Source organism: Octodon degus, unplaced genomic scaffold (genome assembly GCF_000260255.1).
Source record: "Octodon degus isolate 3935 unplaced genomic scaffold, OctDeg1.0 scaffold00096, whole genome shotgun sequence".
Lineage (NCBI taxonomy): Eukaryota > Metazoa > Chordata > Mammalia > Rodentia > Octodontidae > Octodon > Octodon degus.
The window spans coordinates 1,304,889-1,319,214 of NW_004524672.1; the positions used below are offsets into that span (position 1 = coordinate 1,304,889).

The window sequence follows — 14,326 nt, forward strand, 5'->3', positions numbered from 1 at the left end:
AGCAGCCACAAATGCTGATGGAGAGCCGAGAAGGCCTTGACCTTTTCAGCACATGGCAGACATGTGATCTGTCTCCACAGACAAAGCCGGAACCCGCTTGTACCCACTGGTGACAGAATGGGCACCGATGGGACAGCTGGGTGACCAATCTGCAGACAAACACCGAGAACACTGGAGACTCCTCCAGACAATGAGAATGCAGTTTGCTCTGTAATGTCAAGCACTTGGGGTTGTAGATGCTGCCACTGTCAACACTTGAACTATCTGCTGGGAGGACAGTGGGGAGATGCTCAACGTGTCCAGGAGGGGGCGCTTGCTGGATCCCATGTTGCCTCCAGCCTTAACCAGTTGTACCTCACTCAGGATTTCAGTGGTGTCACTGGAGATTTTAGCGGGGATGCCCAGAGCCTGGAAGAAGGGGGACTTCTCAGGCCCCAGACTAGGGTTCTAAGCCAGTGTGGTGACTTCAAATGGGGCAGTGGCACCTGCACAGGCAGCAGCTGGCACTTTATGGGCCAGAGGCACTTCCCTGATCTCAGTGGGGTCCTCTTTGGTGAACACAAAGCCCACAGTCCCCCAGGTATGAGGCGCTGGTTTCTCCAGCGCTGGACCGCTTTCCAGTTGCCCTTGATGGCCTTGTGCATCACAGTGTTGTTGCCCACGAGCACCACAGGCTTGCCTTGGGGGACGCACGGAGCCACTGCATCTGCTGGGAGCCCACATTGCTTCCACAGGAAGCGTTTTGGACAATCACCCAGAAGCCTGATGACTGTAAGGAAGTAGTTGGATTTCCAGGTCTTCTGTCTTCCTGTGGCATCATGGCAGTGCACCAGGGAGTGACACACAGGGTTTAAAGATGATGTCGCTGTCATGAGGAGGTCTGGAAAGAGGTCAGTGATTCTTTTGAAACAAGTCTTCATCCTTTCGGGATGCTGAAAGAAAATATTTCAGATTGGGGACCTTAGACACCAGAAATCTGTTCCTTAAAGTTTAGGTGCTGGCTGACCTGGCTTTGGGTGAGGATTCTTTTCCCAGTTTCGAGGGGGTCATCTTTTCACCGTGTCTTCATATGGTAGAGATGGCTTCTCAGGTTACTTTAGGAGGGCACTAACCCCATTCATAAGCTTCTTTCTCTTGGCTAAGTTCCTAAATCTCTCTTTTTATTCTGTTTCTTTTCTTTTTTCAAAGAGAATAAAAAATAGTAACAACAACAACAACAACAAGGAAAAGCATTAGAAACAATACAGAATTTCACTAAAGAAGATGATAGGAATTCAACAACTTGTCATATTGTGTATTATTCATCTCTTACACTGCCACCTTGGGGCTCACAATGTCAACATATGAACTGTGCAAGGACACACAAGTCAACTCACAGTGGTGCCCATAACAATCCCACAGCTGTCTGGGTGACACCCAGAAAGTGTGAGTCAGTAAAGATCAGTCTTTACAACATTGCCTTCTTGAGAGAAGGGACCAAATATTTCCCAGACCACATGGCTTTATTGTCACACAGTAGGTGAGCAGTCTGCTTGGATTCCTTTGTTGAACTCTTACTAATAAACCCCTTCGTTTCTCCAAGGACATACACAAATGATTTACAGAAGAGTCTGGCTTCTGTGTGAGGTTATTTATTTGTACTAGGGATTAAGCTCAGCATACCTCTGCTTCCGAGCCATATCCCTATCACTTTTTGCTTTTATTTGGAGACAGGGTCACACTGTGTGGTCCAGCTTGGCCTCAAATTCATAATCCTTCTGACTCAAATGATCTTAGTAGCTAGGCTTGCCAGTATGCTCCACCAGGGAAAGTTATTAAAACAAATATGGCAAGAAAAAGTTAATTCTGTGCTTCTAAAATTTAAGACCTTTGATCGTCTCCATGGTAGAAAAGGGAAATCGCAGCACAAAGAAGCATAGTTGCTTCAATAGAGAAGCCTGGCAGGTCCTCCGGTGTAAGTGAGGCTAAGTTATTTTGGCACCAGTGTCACGTGCCTTTAGAAGTGTGAGTCCTTCTAGTTCAGTGGTTACCAACCAGGCTTAGGGACATTTGGCAGTGCTGAGGCAGTTTCAGGGTGTCACGGCTGGGTGGAGGGGTGCAAAGGGTGAGTGAAGGCCAGGGACACCACTCAGCATCCTGCGAGGCCTGGCCTGGCCCCCACAGTGCAGAGTGATCCATCTCCACCTGCCAACAATGCACAGGTGGGGAAGCCCTGTTCTCACCCGACAACGGCTCCATCAGGCCTGCGGCATTATCATTTCCATTTGACATGACAAGAATCCAAGATCCTTAGAGTTCTAATTAACTCTCTAGCGTACAGCCACGCCAGGAACCACAGCCAGGTGTCTGGCTTCAACTCTGGCACTCGTGCCATGATCATGGGAAGATGATTACGCGAAGGTTCCAACACCTGGCTTGAGCATGCTTTGTGGACTCAGGTGGGCACTTTAATAGGACCAGGTCTCGTTTTCCTTGTGCTGGCCCATTGGTTCTCTTCCTTCTGTTTTCCTGGGCCATAAAACAATCACAAGCCAGTGCTTGTGTGGGCTGCCTGTGGATGACAAAGGCTTGCATATTGGGCTGCTCTCTCCACCATGTGTCCCTGATTCTGGGTGGCCAGGGCCACCAGGAAATCTCTGTCCTTCCTGAGCAGATGGCTGCTCCCTGTGAGGGCTGTAGGTGTGCATGACATGTTCCAGCTGAGAACATGGGAATGGGGCCCATCATAACTCGGAGGCAGTTTAGGAGGAGGCAACCTCAGGCCTCAGCAGCCAGCTACCAGCTGCAGGTCAAGGTGGATGATGAAAGGAGAAAGCCTTTCCATCCCAGCAGTCCTTGAGGCTGCCCAATCCACTCTGGTACAGCCAGCTATTCCCAGGAAGGAAATAGTTCTTCTCGTGTGGGTTAATTCCCGAGTGGGTAGTCTGTTCAATCCCACATCAGAACAGTTGTTTGTGAAGCAACTGTTGACCAATGAAGCTGTCCCTGAGCAGGGGACACTTCGCTGTGATAGCTGGCACTTTGGAGCCTGAAACCTAGACCCTGGGTCTGGGTTGTAGGGTGCCTAAGGCAGACAGCCAAGTGTGGGTTCCTTCAGTGCCCAGAATAAAGCTCAGTCTCATCTGTAGAGGCCCACAGCCCAGCCTCAACTTGTTCTTTCATCTACATTCACTGTTACTGACCCCTTGACTTCCTCCAGCTCTCTGGAGACTGTTCTGAATGGCTTCACCTCTCTATCCCTTTCTAGAGACCTCTCCACTCCCACCCTGGTGCCACCTCTGCAGGGCCCCACTATGCAGCCTCCCTGCTCAGCCTAGCCACATTGCCTCTCTTGCTTCAGAGCACCAGGTCTGCCCTGGTTTTCCGCCACTCTAAGTCACCCTGTCTTGTCTCTAGCTGGGCCCCAGTGTGGCTTTGCTTGACCCTTTTCTTCTTCTTCTTCTTCTTCTTCTTCTTCTTCTTCTTCTTCTTCTTCTTCTTCTTCTTCTTCTTCTTCTTCTTCTTCTTCTTCTTCTTCTTCTTCTTTTTTGTATTTTAGGGAAAGGTCTACAGGGTGTTCAGGGTCTCACTACTAGATCAGACTAGTAGTGATCTGCCTGTTTATAGCCTCCCAAGAGCTGGGATTACAGGAATGTACCACCATGCCCAGTGTCAATTGCCATCTCAGTGCGCCCCAGGGTCGGGGCTGGTACAGCAAGCCTGGGAATCGAACCCCAGGCCCCTGTGCCTGCTTGCAGGTGCTGTAATTTGCTGAGCTATTTGACCGGCCCTTTGACCCTCTTAATTGGATCCCAGGTGCACACAACTGAAAATGGTCCTGAGACAAGGGGGAAGAGTTCCTCCTGACTCCTAACCCATAGCAGACAATGTAGAGAAAGAAGCGTTCCACATTCACTTGTCCCTTTGGGTACCGCGTTATTTTTTGTACTGCTTTGAGATGATCATGGAAGACATTCTTCAGCAATTCATGCAATAAGCCAACAGATTCAAAACCAGCCTGGAAGGATTTCAGAACCTGAACTGTGGCCAGGCCAGCATCCAAGAAATCTAAGGGGAACTGCTATTTCCAAGAGATGGGATACAAAGTTAGCAGGAGTTTCTCTCCAGCCCCAGCCTGCTATGGAATGAGGAATTATTCGTAGTTCCCATTTTCTTGTAAATTTTGAGTTTAGCCAGAGACGAGCTCTTCGGGCAGCTGGGTCCTCTGTGACCACAGCTGTACTCAGAGCTTTTTAAGGGGCAGCAGCATCTTGGAGGGGGCTCCAGGCTCAGGGTAGGAGGTAGGTGCTTACCCTCTAGTGTTGCAAATGTGAAACAGGCTTAAGGTAGAAGAGGCTGTGGCTCTAAATATATCTCAAGCTCCAGACCGAGAAGAAAAGTTTGCCCTAGAAGTGCTGGATTTGTCCTTCCTGTCTCCACCATCGCAGGGTTATATTGTGGACCATGGTATTTTTTTTTTTTTTACATAGTTTATTGGTTTCCAAGATGATTTTGGACTCTGCCTTAGCAGCTCCCCCAAGTGTATTTATAAATTCCTCTATAAAGACCTGAATGAAGTGGACCTGAGTAGATCTTTAAAGTAGTATTTATCAGTTTCAAGGGAAGATGATAGTGGTTGCTACTTTACAGGAAATGTCATGTCATGTTCTTAGGGCATAAGGGAGGCTGGGGCCTTTTATAAATTTTGCTTTAGTGAGCAGGGTGATAATAAAGACAGCATCTATCATTTCTTTCAGAAAGATGGATTTTTGTTGCCTACCCCCCCATTGAATTTGGGACCTTGCTCTTGCCAGGAAGGCATGTAAGCTGCTGCTCTATGTCCCCACCTGATACCTACTATTTAAGGAAGTTAAATCAATGAATCGTTGTGATGTGGCAGCTCTTTGTACAAGGAGGTCAAATAGTTTAATTTTGGGTGGATTTTTTAAATTTAAAATTCAGACTCAACCATTAACAGTTAACCCAACCATTAAAATTACTCTTTGGAATTTTAAATTGCTAAAATATGTATAGTACAAGTATTCGCCTTCCATTTCATTTACTGGTCCCTTATAACTTTAATTTAGTGATAAAAATGGAATTTACATGGGAAATTTTAATTATTGTTAATGTTTTTCATATCACTAAATTACTTGCACACTAAGTTCTCAAACTTAATCTCTACCACTCACACAGCTGTGTTTGAGGCCATCGTCTTTGTCCCAGATGGGTGGCTCAGAATAATATTTTTTACATCCCCAAATTCACATATTTTGATGGAGTCAAAGTCCAGTGACAACAGGAGGTTGGTAAAGTTGGTCTGTAACCAACTCCGCAGTTTTCTGAGTTTGCTTTCTTACTGTCCTTGTTATAGTTTCTTTCTCTTAAGGACTCCCTGACTCATTTCGTTACCACTGGAAAATTCTCAATTAGCGAATCCCTGTGCACATGGCAGACTCAGGTGCTTTGCGGGTCACGGTAGGTGACCCGAGGAAGGGGTCCCTGAGGCAGACCACTGATGCTGGGGACTGAGGGGACCAGGATGATGCATTTGTTATGTAAAGGCTTCAGAACTCAAAAGGTTTCTCAAACCTAGCATAATGAATAAATACATTCCTGGTAGAATTCAGCCTACTGCCTTCCAAATGAAATGGTGGTTAAATTACTCAAGTGTTCCTGTAGGGATGGTAGCCAGAATTTGGAACACAGAACACTTGTAAAAGCTAAAGGAACAAATATGTAAATAAATATGTAGTTTCATCTATGGAGGTGCTTGAAGAACTATTTCTGAGCAGGACTTGGTAGGCCTGAGCAGGTAGAGGAAGAATAGCTGCCCAGCATTTTATACTGTTTGGCCTGTTGATAAGCAGAGTGGTGGGAATGGAAGCAGTAGCTAATTTCTCCATGGAAGAAAAACTCAACTAGCATCACTTTCAGTACCTGACAAGTCTCTCTTGACATCTAGTATTTGTGCAAGGGGAAAGAGAAGTGAGCACAAGCTCGTATTTTTTTCCTGCCATGCAGTGTTTATTTCCCACCAGGCCTAGTGTACATGTAGAGCTAATACATCTCAAGACCTTCCCGAGGAATCCAAGTTGTAGCTTGGCCTGAAGGTGCATGTACTCAGCATGGACCAGGCTGGGCTGGGAGCAGAGCTTCAGAGGTTGGGATCTGCATCGCCGTTGAGGCACTCTTGCTATTGGCAGAAGATAAGGGCAAACCATAAGGGGCACATCAGAGTGTGACCCAATTTCAGGAAAATACTCCATATGGAAAATGGGAAGCAGGACACCTAAGAATACCTCTCAACAGCACATGTCTATAATCCCAGCACTGGGGAGGCTGAGACAGGAGGATCATGATGAGTCTGAGCTGTATAGCAAGACCCTATTCCAAATAAATAATTTTTTTTAAAAAAGATAAAAAATAAAAGAATACCTCTTGAACTCAAAAGTAGCATCCAAATTAGTTGTAACACAAAATTATAAAGATCTTAGGAAGTCCATTTTCTTCTTTTGAATACCTTTTTCAAAAATTTTCCAAATCTCCCACAGAGAAACAACTAAGAGTCCAAGGTGCTCATTTTTCATTTCAATGTCATGAATCTTAACTGCCATTAGTAATAATCCCTTTCCAGTTTTCAGTACATAACCATTGAGTACAAGCTGTGTCAGGTGTCGGAAGGGCACAGTTCTTTGGTGATAACGAGGGAGTCCAGTAGTCTAAAGCTCAGAGGTCAATAAGAGAGACAAACAAGATTCACCCTCTGGCTGTTGTTTTTGGGCTCCCAAGGAATTCTAGGTACTGTTCTATGTGCTTGGGGTACACCAGGGAAAAGAGGTGACAAAAGTGTTTGCTCCTTGCCTGGTTGAATGGTTGGATGGCCTTCCCTGGTTTTGCATGGGAGTATGTGTGTGGGGTGCTGGGTCACAGGGAGACGAGGGCTGACCTTAAACTTAGACCTGAAGAATTAGAGGTCATCCAGGCCCAACCAGGAGGAGCTGATTTTGTTAGTTCCTGCAACAAATTATCACTTAGTCTGTGGCTTATTACCATAGAAGTTTACTTTTCAACAAATCCTAGAGGTCAGATGTCCAAAGCAAGGTGTTGGTTGGCATTGCCAGGCACCCGTGAGATGATCTCGGGGAGAATCTGTCCCTTGCCTCTTCTAGCTTCTGGGCTCTCAGCATGCTTGACTTCCTGGCTCCCGGAAGTATCACTCTGGTCTTCACGATGTCTTCTCAGTGCATCTCTATCCGGTCTTCCTCTGTCCCTTCTTGTAGGGACATGTGACAACATTTAGTGCTGCTTCGATAATCCAGGGTAAACGCATCCCCTCCATAGCCTTCATCTTATCCCTCAGGTTTTTTTGACAGACAGACATATATTTTTGTGGGCACCACTTAACTCCTACGTGTGTTTGGGCAAAGGACCAGTTTTAAGACCTGATAAGAGAAAGAGACAGACTAGTGTGTTTAATGGAGGGAAATATTGGCAGGAAGGTTTTTATTCACAGAGAGAAAGCAAACAAGTGGGCTAAGATGTAGCTGATAAACAGACTGGAGTTACCCTGGGTGATCAGGAAGTTTTGGCTATCCCGAGGAGGAAGAGAAGCAGGCTGAAGGAATATCAGCAGAAGACCATGCTAGCTGTTATTTGGAGAACATAGCTGGGGTAGGCATGGTAATGTCAAGGGAAGCCCAGTAGGAGGACACTGAACCCAGCCAGCCAAGGGTCGTAGCATTTTAGCAGAGGTGAGTGTGGAAGGGGAAAGGTGGGTGGGGTGGGAAATGTTTGGGATGCAGGCTTGATTGCAGGAGGGAGCAGGGCTTTCAGGCCTCACGGCGCATGTGCAAACAGCGTGTGGATGGTGGTGCCTGGCCAGGGAGCACAATTGGGATTGTGAGCCCAGTTTTGAGCTAGTAAAGCCTGAGGCCAGGTGGGAATGCGGGCAATGCTTAGAAAGACAGGCCACAGCCAGGGAGGGACAAGGAAAGACTGTTTAGCTGGGGATGCAAGGGACTCCACAGAAATGGGTGAGTTTGCAAGACAAGGTCAAGGCAGCCCTGAGGGGTTCCAGGGAAAGGAACACAGGCAAGTGGCACAGTGAAGGAGGGACAGCGAGCTGGCTGGTTCTCAGCAGAACTCACCAGGAGCCCCAGGGTCCTTGCTCAGTTTCCCCCAGGTAGCGAAGCCACGCTGTTGCCACCACTGTGTTTCAAACTGGGGAAACCATTTGCAAGAGACTGGTCCAAAGGACGACCTTAGGTTTCAGGGGAAAAGCCACTTTGCATCTGCTGTTCTCAGCACAGGGTTCCTTCCCCGTGTACCATATTGCCTCCTAGGAACCCTGTAATCTGTGTGACTCCAGGCCACAGCATTCAGCTTATTCCAAGGCACTTGTGAGCAAGCGGGGTCAACTTAAGGAGTAGTGAAGTCTTCTCAGCTGAGCTATTCCTAGTGTAACATGATTTCATTATTTCTTTTTACAACATTTCCTAAGATTCAAGGATCTTTTTTCCCAGGAAAGACTCTGGAACCAATCCAAAGGGTTGATGCTGAGCCAAGGCCTGTTGGAAGGATTATGTGGTACTCTAGTGACACCCAGTGGCTCGTTTCGGGAATTACAATGCTGCATGAAGAAAGGCACTGGGAGAAAAAGGAGTAAGAGTAACAGGCATAAGGGCAACCTTAAAAAGATGCCTTAAAATAATATTTCTTTGTAAGTGTCCATTATAAAAGCATTAACAGATTAAGCAGCCTGTAAGAGTCACCACCAGATTCTTGTCTCGGTCCAAGAAGTCAATATTTGTAATCTCAAAGATGCGTTATTGGAATCCCACCAGGTTAATTCTAATCTACCACTCCCAGCGCAGCCCATGGTGAAAGTAAAGACACTAAAACATATTTATAATTATTGGGGAGCCAAGGGGCCCTAAGTTCAGCCACGAAGATGGATTTCTGCAACCAAGAGACTGACCTAGGGCTGCACTCAGGTTTTATTTAGTGGAGGAGGAGTGGCTTGAGGAGGAATGACTGAGAATTGTGGGGAGTAGGTGAGTACTGTGAAGGAGATGACAGGAGAGTGGTGTGAGGCGGGAAGGAAGTGAGGGAGGCTTATGTTTGGGAAGCGTGTGGCAGAGGAGGAGACCGTGACCAGGCGCTGTGCTGCGATGTGGCTGCTGTGGCCGTGGCAGGGACCAGCAGAAGGAGGGACAGAGGCCGGCCCTGGCTGCCAGGATGGAAAGACAGAACGGCCCCCTGCAGGTACAGGGGCGGAGCCACAGGGAAACCCACGGGGTGGGGTGAGCAGTGCTTTGGCAGCTGGGTGCAACTCCAGAGCCAGGAAGGCCCCTGCCGTGGTTGCGGCTGCGCGGTGGGCGGAGCCGGGGCCTTGCAGGGAGGCCGCTTGGTTGGCCTGGGTTCAAGCTTCTGGGAGGGCGAGTTAGAATGAGTGATGGCCCCTGGGTGGTGTTCCAAGGCCCTGCGGGGTAATAATCCACATTTCTCAGTGTTGTTGGTGGCATTAAATGAGGTGAGTCCTGAGGCGCGTTGGGCACATCACCAAGCTCAACAAATACATTCCTTCTCCTTGTGACACTTTGGACAGCAACGTCACCGTCTCAGCATCCAGGGGTAAATTGGATATTTCTATAGTTTGTATAATGCAAACATCATTCTTATTTATTCGTTCATTCATTTACTCATGTATTTGTTATAATTCTTTGCACTGGATCAGTTTGTGCTCCAGACAAAGCATGAGGTGTTTGCATTTGTAGTCATGTGTGGCATGATACTTCCCCCAATTCTAATACTGCCAAGGGGACAAAGGAGTTCTTAGATTTTTGTCATTCTGCATAATGTCTGGGGGAGGAACAGCTGACCAGTGGCAGCCAAAAAGGCAGGTTTGAGATTTGGGTTCTAATAAATTCTCTTAGTATATTGGTCTCTTCTGCTAACTTGTGAAATAAAAGTAATTTGATCTTAACGCCCACCCCCACCCCCAGGTGTTCTGGACTTGATAATTAACCAAGGACAAAATACTACAGGAAGGCCTGGCCTCTGGGGGCAGGGAGGGCTGCCACACCTATCTACACTGATCGCCTTCATCCTTTATTTGTTGAGCTGGCCCGGGAGCCCACTGCTGTTACAGAGAGGTGCAAACAGCAGGTCCTCTGACCTGGTCATTGGGCATTGGGCAGGGAGACAGAGGTGACCAGTGACTTCATGGGGGCTTGCAAAGGTGTCTCAGCTGTCGAACCAATCGTCATTTCTGGAGTCTCTGACTTCGCCACCTCACACTGAAAGTCACAAACCACAGAGGCAATTTTATGCAGAGAGCAGGAAAAAAGCAAGAATATTACATATGGAAGTCAGCTGCCACCCCGGGCAGCTTTCTCTGGATTGGACTGGAGCCGGAGCAGCGACACGCTTTCCATCGTGTCGATATTGTTGGTGGGTGAAGGGTGAAGACTAGGAATGGGTGCAGTTTTTCTTTAAAGAGACTTCTCTTTAAAAGATGCAAAATTCCTGTGATTATTTAATGACTCTGTAGTTATAGCATTGTCTTTTATGGGCCTGTTATTTATGTCTGCGATTAATTCTATTCACCCTGCAGTTAATTCTGCTATAGCCTTATAAATAAGTAATACCACATATTGGCTTATAAGCACAGTTTTTACTGACCTCCTTTTATATGAAATAATTTAATGAAAATAAAAATTATTCTGTGTATTACTGTGGGTACATTACTCACTCAAATTTGGTGAACTGACAGCCTACTATTTCAAAGACTAGTATTTGGGAAAATTTTCATGACTGCTTTCTGACAGATGCAATGCTATTACTCAAGGTTGAATGTATTTCTTTAAAAATTTTATCGTATAACAAAATGCCTCGTGATACCTAGAATTATAATACATACAGTGCTAAAAATAAACTTGCAGAGTCTTCTCAGCCTTAAAAAAGCCCAGATGACTCATATTTTATGTTAGTTTTTCCATTTACAAAGTAGCGATTGCGTTTCCACTTCCTGACTGAAATGGAGACCTAATGCGTAGGTAGGCTTCGGATCTCAACAATACAGCATCGCTGCACCCGAAGTCGTGGCTCCCGCCCTGCAGCTGTGCTCTGCACATCTGGCCTCCTGGCCCTCTTGCATGGCGCTGTAAACGCATGGCCTGGGTAGGTCCGGGACCTAAGAAAGCGTTTATGCGCATCTTCCCTTACCGCAGGCCTCCATGCCTCACTCTTTCCTGCTAGGCCTTGTGTGATGGCTTAGGTCTAAAATTTCCTCCCAAGTCTTTGTGTTTGGAGGGTGACTGGAACCTGGGGTGCTCTGCTCGCCGGTGAGCTCACCCGTGGGTGAGTTTAGTATCTGCCTGTGCTGCGAGGAGTAAGCGCGTGGCTGGTGCATGGCCTTGCTTCTGCCTCTCCCCTTGCCTCTGCTTCTTAGCTGTCACACGCTGAAATGCTTGGCTCCACTATTCCCTTTCCACTGCACCATTTCTGCTGGGAGCCAGCTGGCCATGGGCTGTAACTGTGAGCCAAAGTTCACCACTGTAAACTGGGCATGGAGGCGCATGCCTCTAGTCCCAGGGCTGGGGAAGCTGAGACAGGAGGATCACTATGAGTCCAAGCTGCACAGCAAGACCCTGTACAAAATGAATAAAGAAATAAAATATTTTTTTCAAAATAAACCTCTCCTCCTTTAAGTTGTGTGTATTGGATACTGTGTTGGAGACAGGAAAGAAGCTAAGCAGTTGGAGTGTGGCTTCTTCCCCCTTTCACCCAAACTCATGCAGAAGTTTGCTCCCTAAAGTCACATTTTAATGGCATGAAGAGGGTGAGAACTTACACCTACTGTGGTATTTGGAGGCGGGACCTCTGGAGAATCATTATCTTAGGTCATTAGTCTAGGTCCCCTGTGCTTGAATGCCGGTGGCTTTATAAGGTTAGGGGAGACCACACATCTAGAGAGACACACATTCCGTCATGATGTGATAGATCTGAGGGCCCTGGCCAGAGCCTGTGCTGTGCTGTTTAGACCTTAAGCCAAAACCATGAGCCAAAACTCACCTGTATTTTTGTAATGTAGTATGCCTCATGTATTTCATTGTAATAGCAAAGGCTGTTAGACCTGTCATTCTTACTGTCATGACCCTAGGCATGCACACTGTGTGCTTGAGAGCTCACGCACGGCCTGGTGGGTGTGGAAGAGACGCACAGAGACGGGATCGTGGTCACAGGTGATCACTACTATTACCTTCGCATCTTGGAGAAGCACCTAATCCTCAAGGGTGGGGACAGGAGAATCTTTCTGCGGGAGTTTTGTGTTATAATCAGTGTGGGGGTCACCCTCCCAAGACAGGATAATGTGTGCAAAGGCAGTGCATCAACAGAAAAGACTGAGAGGTCAGTGTGGCATTTGGGGCAAGGAAGGAGGGGACACCAGGACAAAAGCAGAGGGATTGGAATTCTCAATAATGCAAATAGCCATTCCCTATTTGACCTTTGTTAAAGAATCTTGTGACATGTTCTCAAAGCAGGACACTGTTCTACATTGTACTAAATGGAGATTTGTCATTCTTAGCACCATGTTAAACACTTCTATTCCTTTTTTCTTTCAAAGTTCCATTAGCTCTTTGGTTTCAGAATTGTAGGTCTAACATTGAACATATTACAGAGATTGATAGCCAGGTAAGCGGTTGTCTCTTTCTTTGTTATCCTTTGTAGTCAAGCATGTATTTAGTTATGTATCTAAATAATAAGTTGTTCCAAAGTGCTGCATCCAAAGAAGATCATTTGGGGAAGCTTCTGTGCAAATTACATGCAAGATGAAAAGGCAACTCTCAAACTTACTGGAAAGGCAAATGCTTCTTAACTCTTGTAGTTAAAAAAAAGGAGCCTTAAAACATATGTTACTGAATCTTACTAAAAATAACATTAATATTAGAAATATGATTAAAAAGCATAAGTTAGAAAAGGTCAGTTGGAAAAATTATTATTCTTCCTTTTATGCTGTACTTCAGAATTCTCCCTGAGTTCAATCCCCAGCATGGCAAAACGAGAAAAAAAAAAAAAAAAGAATTCTCCAGAACCCATTGTGTATTGACCTGCTCTAGCGATGCCCCCAAATGGTTTACTTTTGCATAATTACATTTCATTTATCATTATCTCTTTTGTAAGACATATTTGTATATTTAAGACTCCTTTAAAATTCTAAGATTGTACTGCTTTAATGAATATTCAATAAATAGTCACCATTATGATGTGGTTGAAAAGTATGAAGAAAAGAGAGAATGCATAAAAGTGTAATTTGACTTGCGAAATGTAGGCAGACAGTAAAGGCTGTCAGTGTTTGTTCAGCCAGTGACTTGGTGGTGAAAGGGAAATGGTAATTAATCATTATCAATCACTGGTTTGGGTGACTGTGTAGGGACTGTGCCAGGAAGCGAGGACAGGAGACAGCCGGGTGACCAGGCCAGTGTGCTCCATGCAGTGCACACCTCTTTCCTGCTGTGCCACCACCTGAGAGGGCGTCACTGAGCCTGCACATCAGTGCAGTGGGGCTTGGTCCACAGTGTATAGAGAGCAGAGGAGAGAAGGCCAAGGACATCTCTCCGTGGCGCCAAGGTCCCACTTTAGGGACTTCAGGATTAGTGCTGGACTCATGAAGCTTCCCCACCCAGAATAAGAGGCGACATCTGTATTCCTGGATGCACAGATGCCATGCAACGTGCAGGCCCTACATGCACGCTGTGACTGGGACACAGGGATGGACGCTAAACCCCACAGAGGGCAGAGAAGCCACTCGCTCGGGGGAGTAAATAAGAGATCTGACAGCTTCCCCATTGCTTGTAACTTCTGTCACGTCCATAAAGATGATAAGACAGCAACATTTTTAATTCTGTGCTTCGTTACATAGCCCAACATTTACAGGTGGAGTTGGCCAAATTAAAATAGTAACAGCATTATAATCTTACGAGTTTCTGTGAACACACCAACTGCACATGCGCACGTATGCAGTCATGTAAACTCATCATGCAGCTTATATTCAGATTGGAAAAGGCAATGTCATGGTTTCTTTTTATGGTATGAAATCAGATGTTTGTGTTTCTATTTCTAGAATTTTCTGAATCTATCTTTTCTGTCTTCTGTAGATCAAAGTGACCATATGCTTGTGCCAGAAGACACTATGAATTGTTCCCCACACCCCCTTTTTTTTAGGGTCAACCAGGACCACTAGGGCTGCAGGGTCCCATAGGCCCTCTAGGACCCCCGGGGCCCATCGGGATTTCAGGAGAGAAAGGCCCGAGAGGTGACCGTGGCCCCCCTGGGGCAGCAG

At 46.4% G+C, this 14,326-nt stretch overlaps 1 protein-coding gene across 1 annotated transcript in view; it reads left to right on the forward strand.

Moving 5' to 3' along the window:
* Col4a4 (collagen type IV alpha 4 chain) overlaps positions 1–14,326 on the forward strand; it is a 160,733-nt gene that overhangs the window by 25,876 nt on the left and 120,531 nt on the right. The window contains exon 5 of the mRNA XM_023723057.1: positions 14,209–14,326. This exon is cut by the window's right edge and continues 15 nt beyond it. Within this exon, the coding sequence (XP_023578825.1) occupies positions 14,209–14,326 (118 nt within the window). The remainder of the gene's footprint in view (positions 1–14,208) is intronic.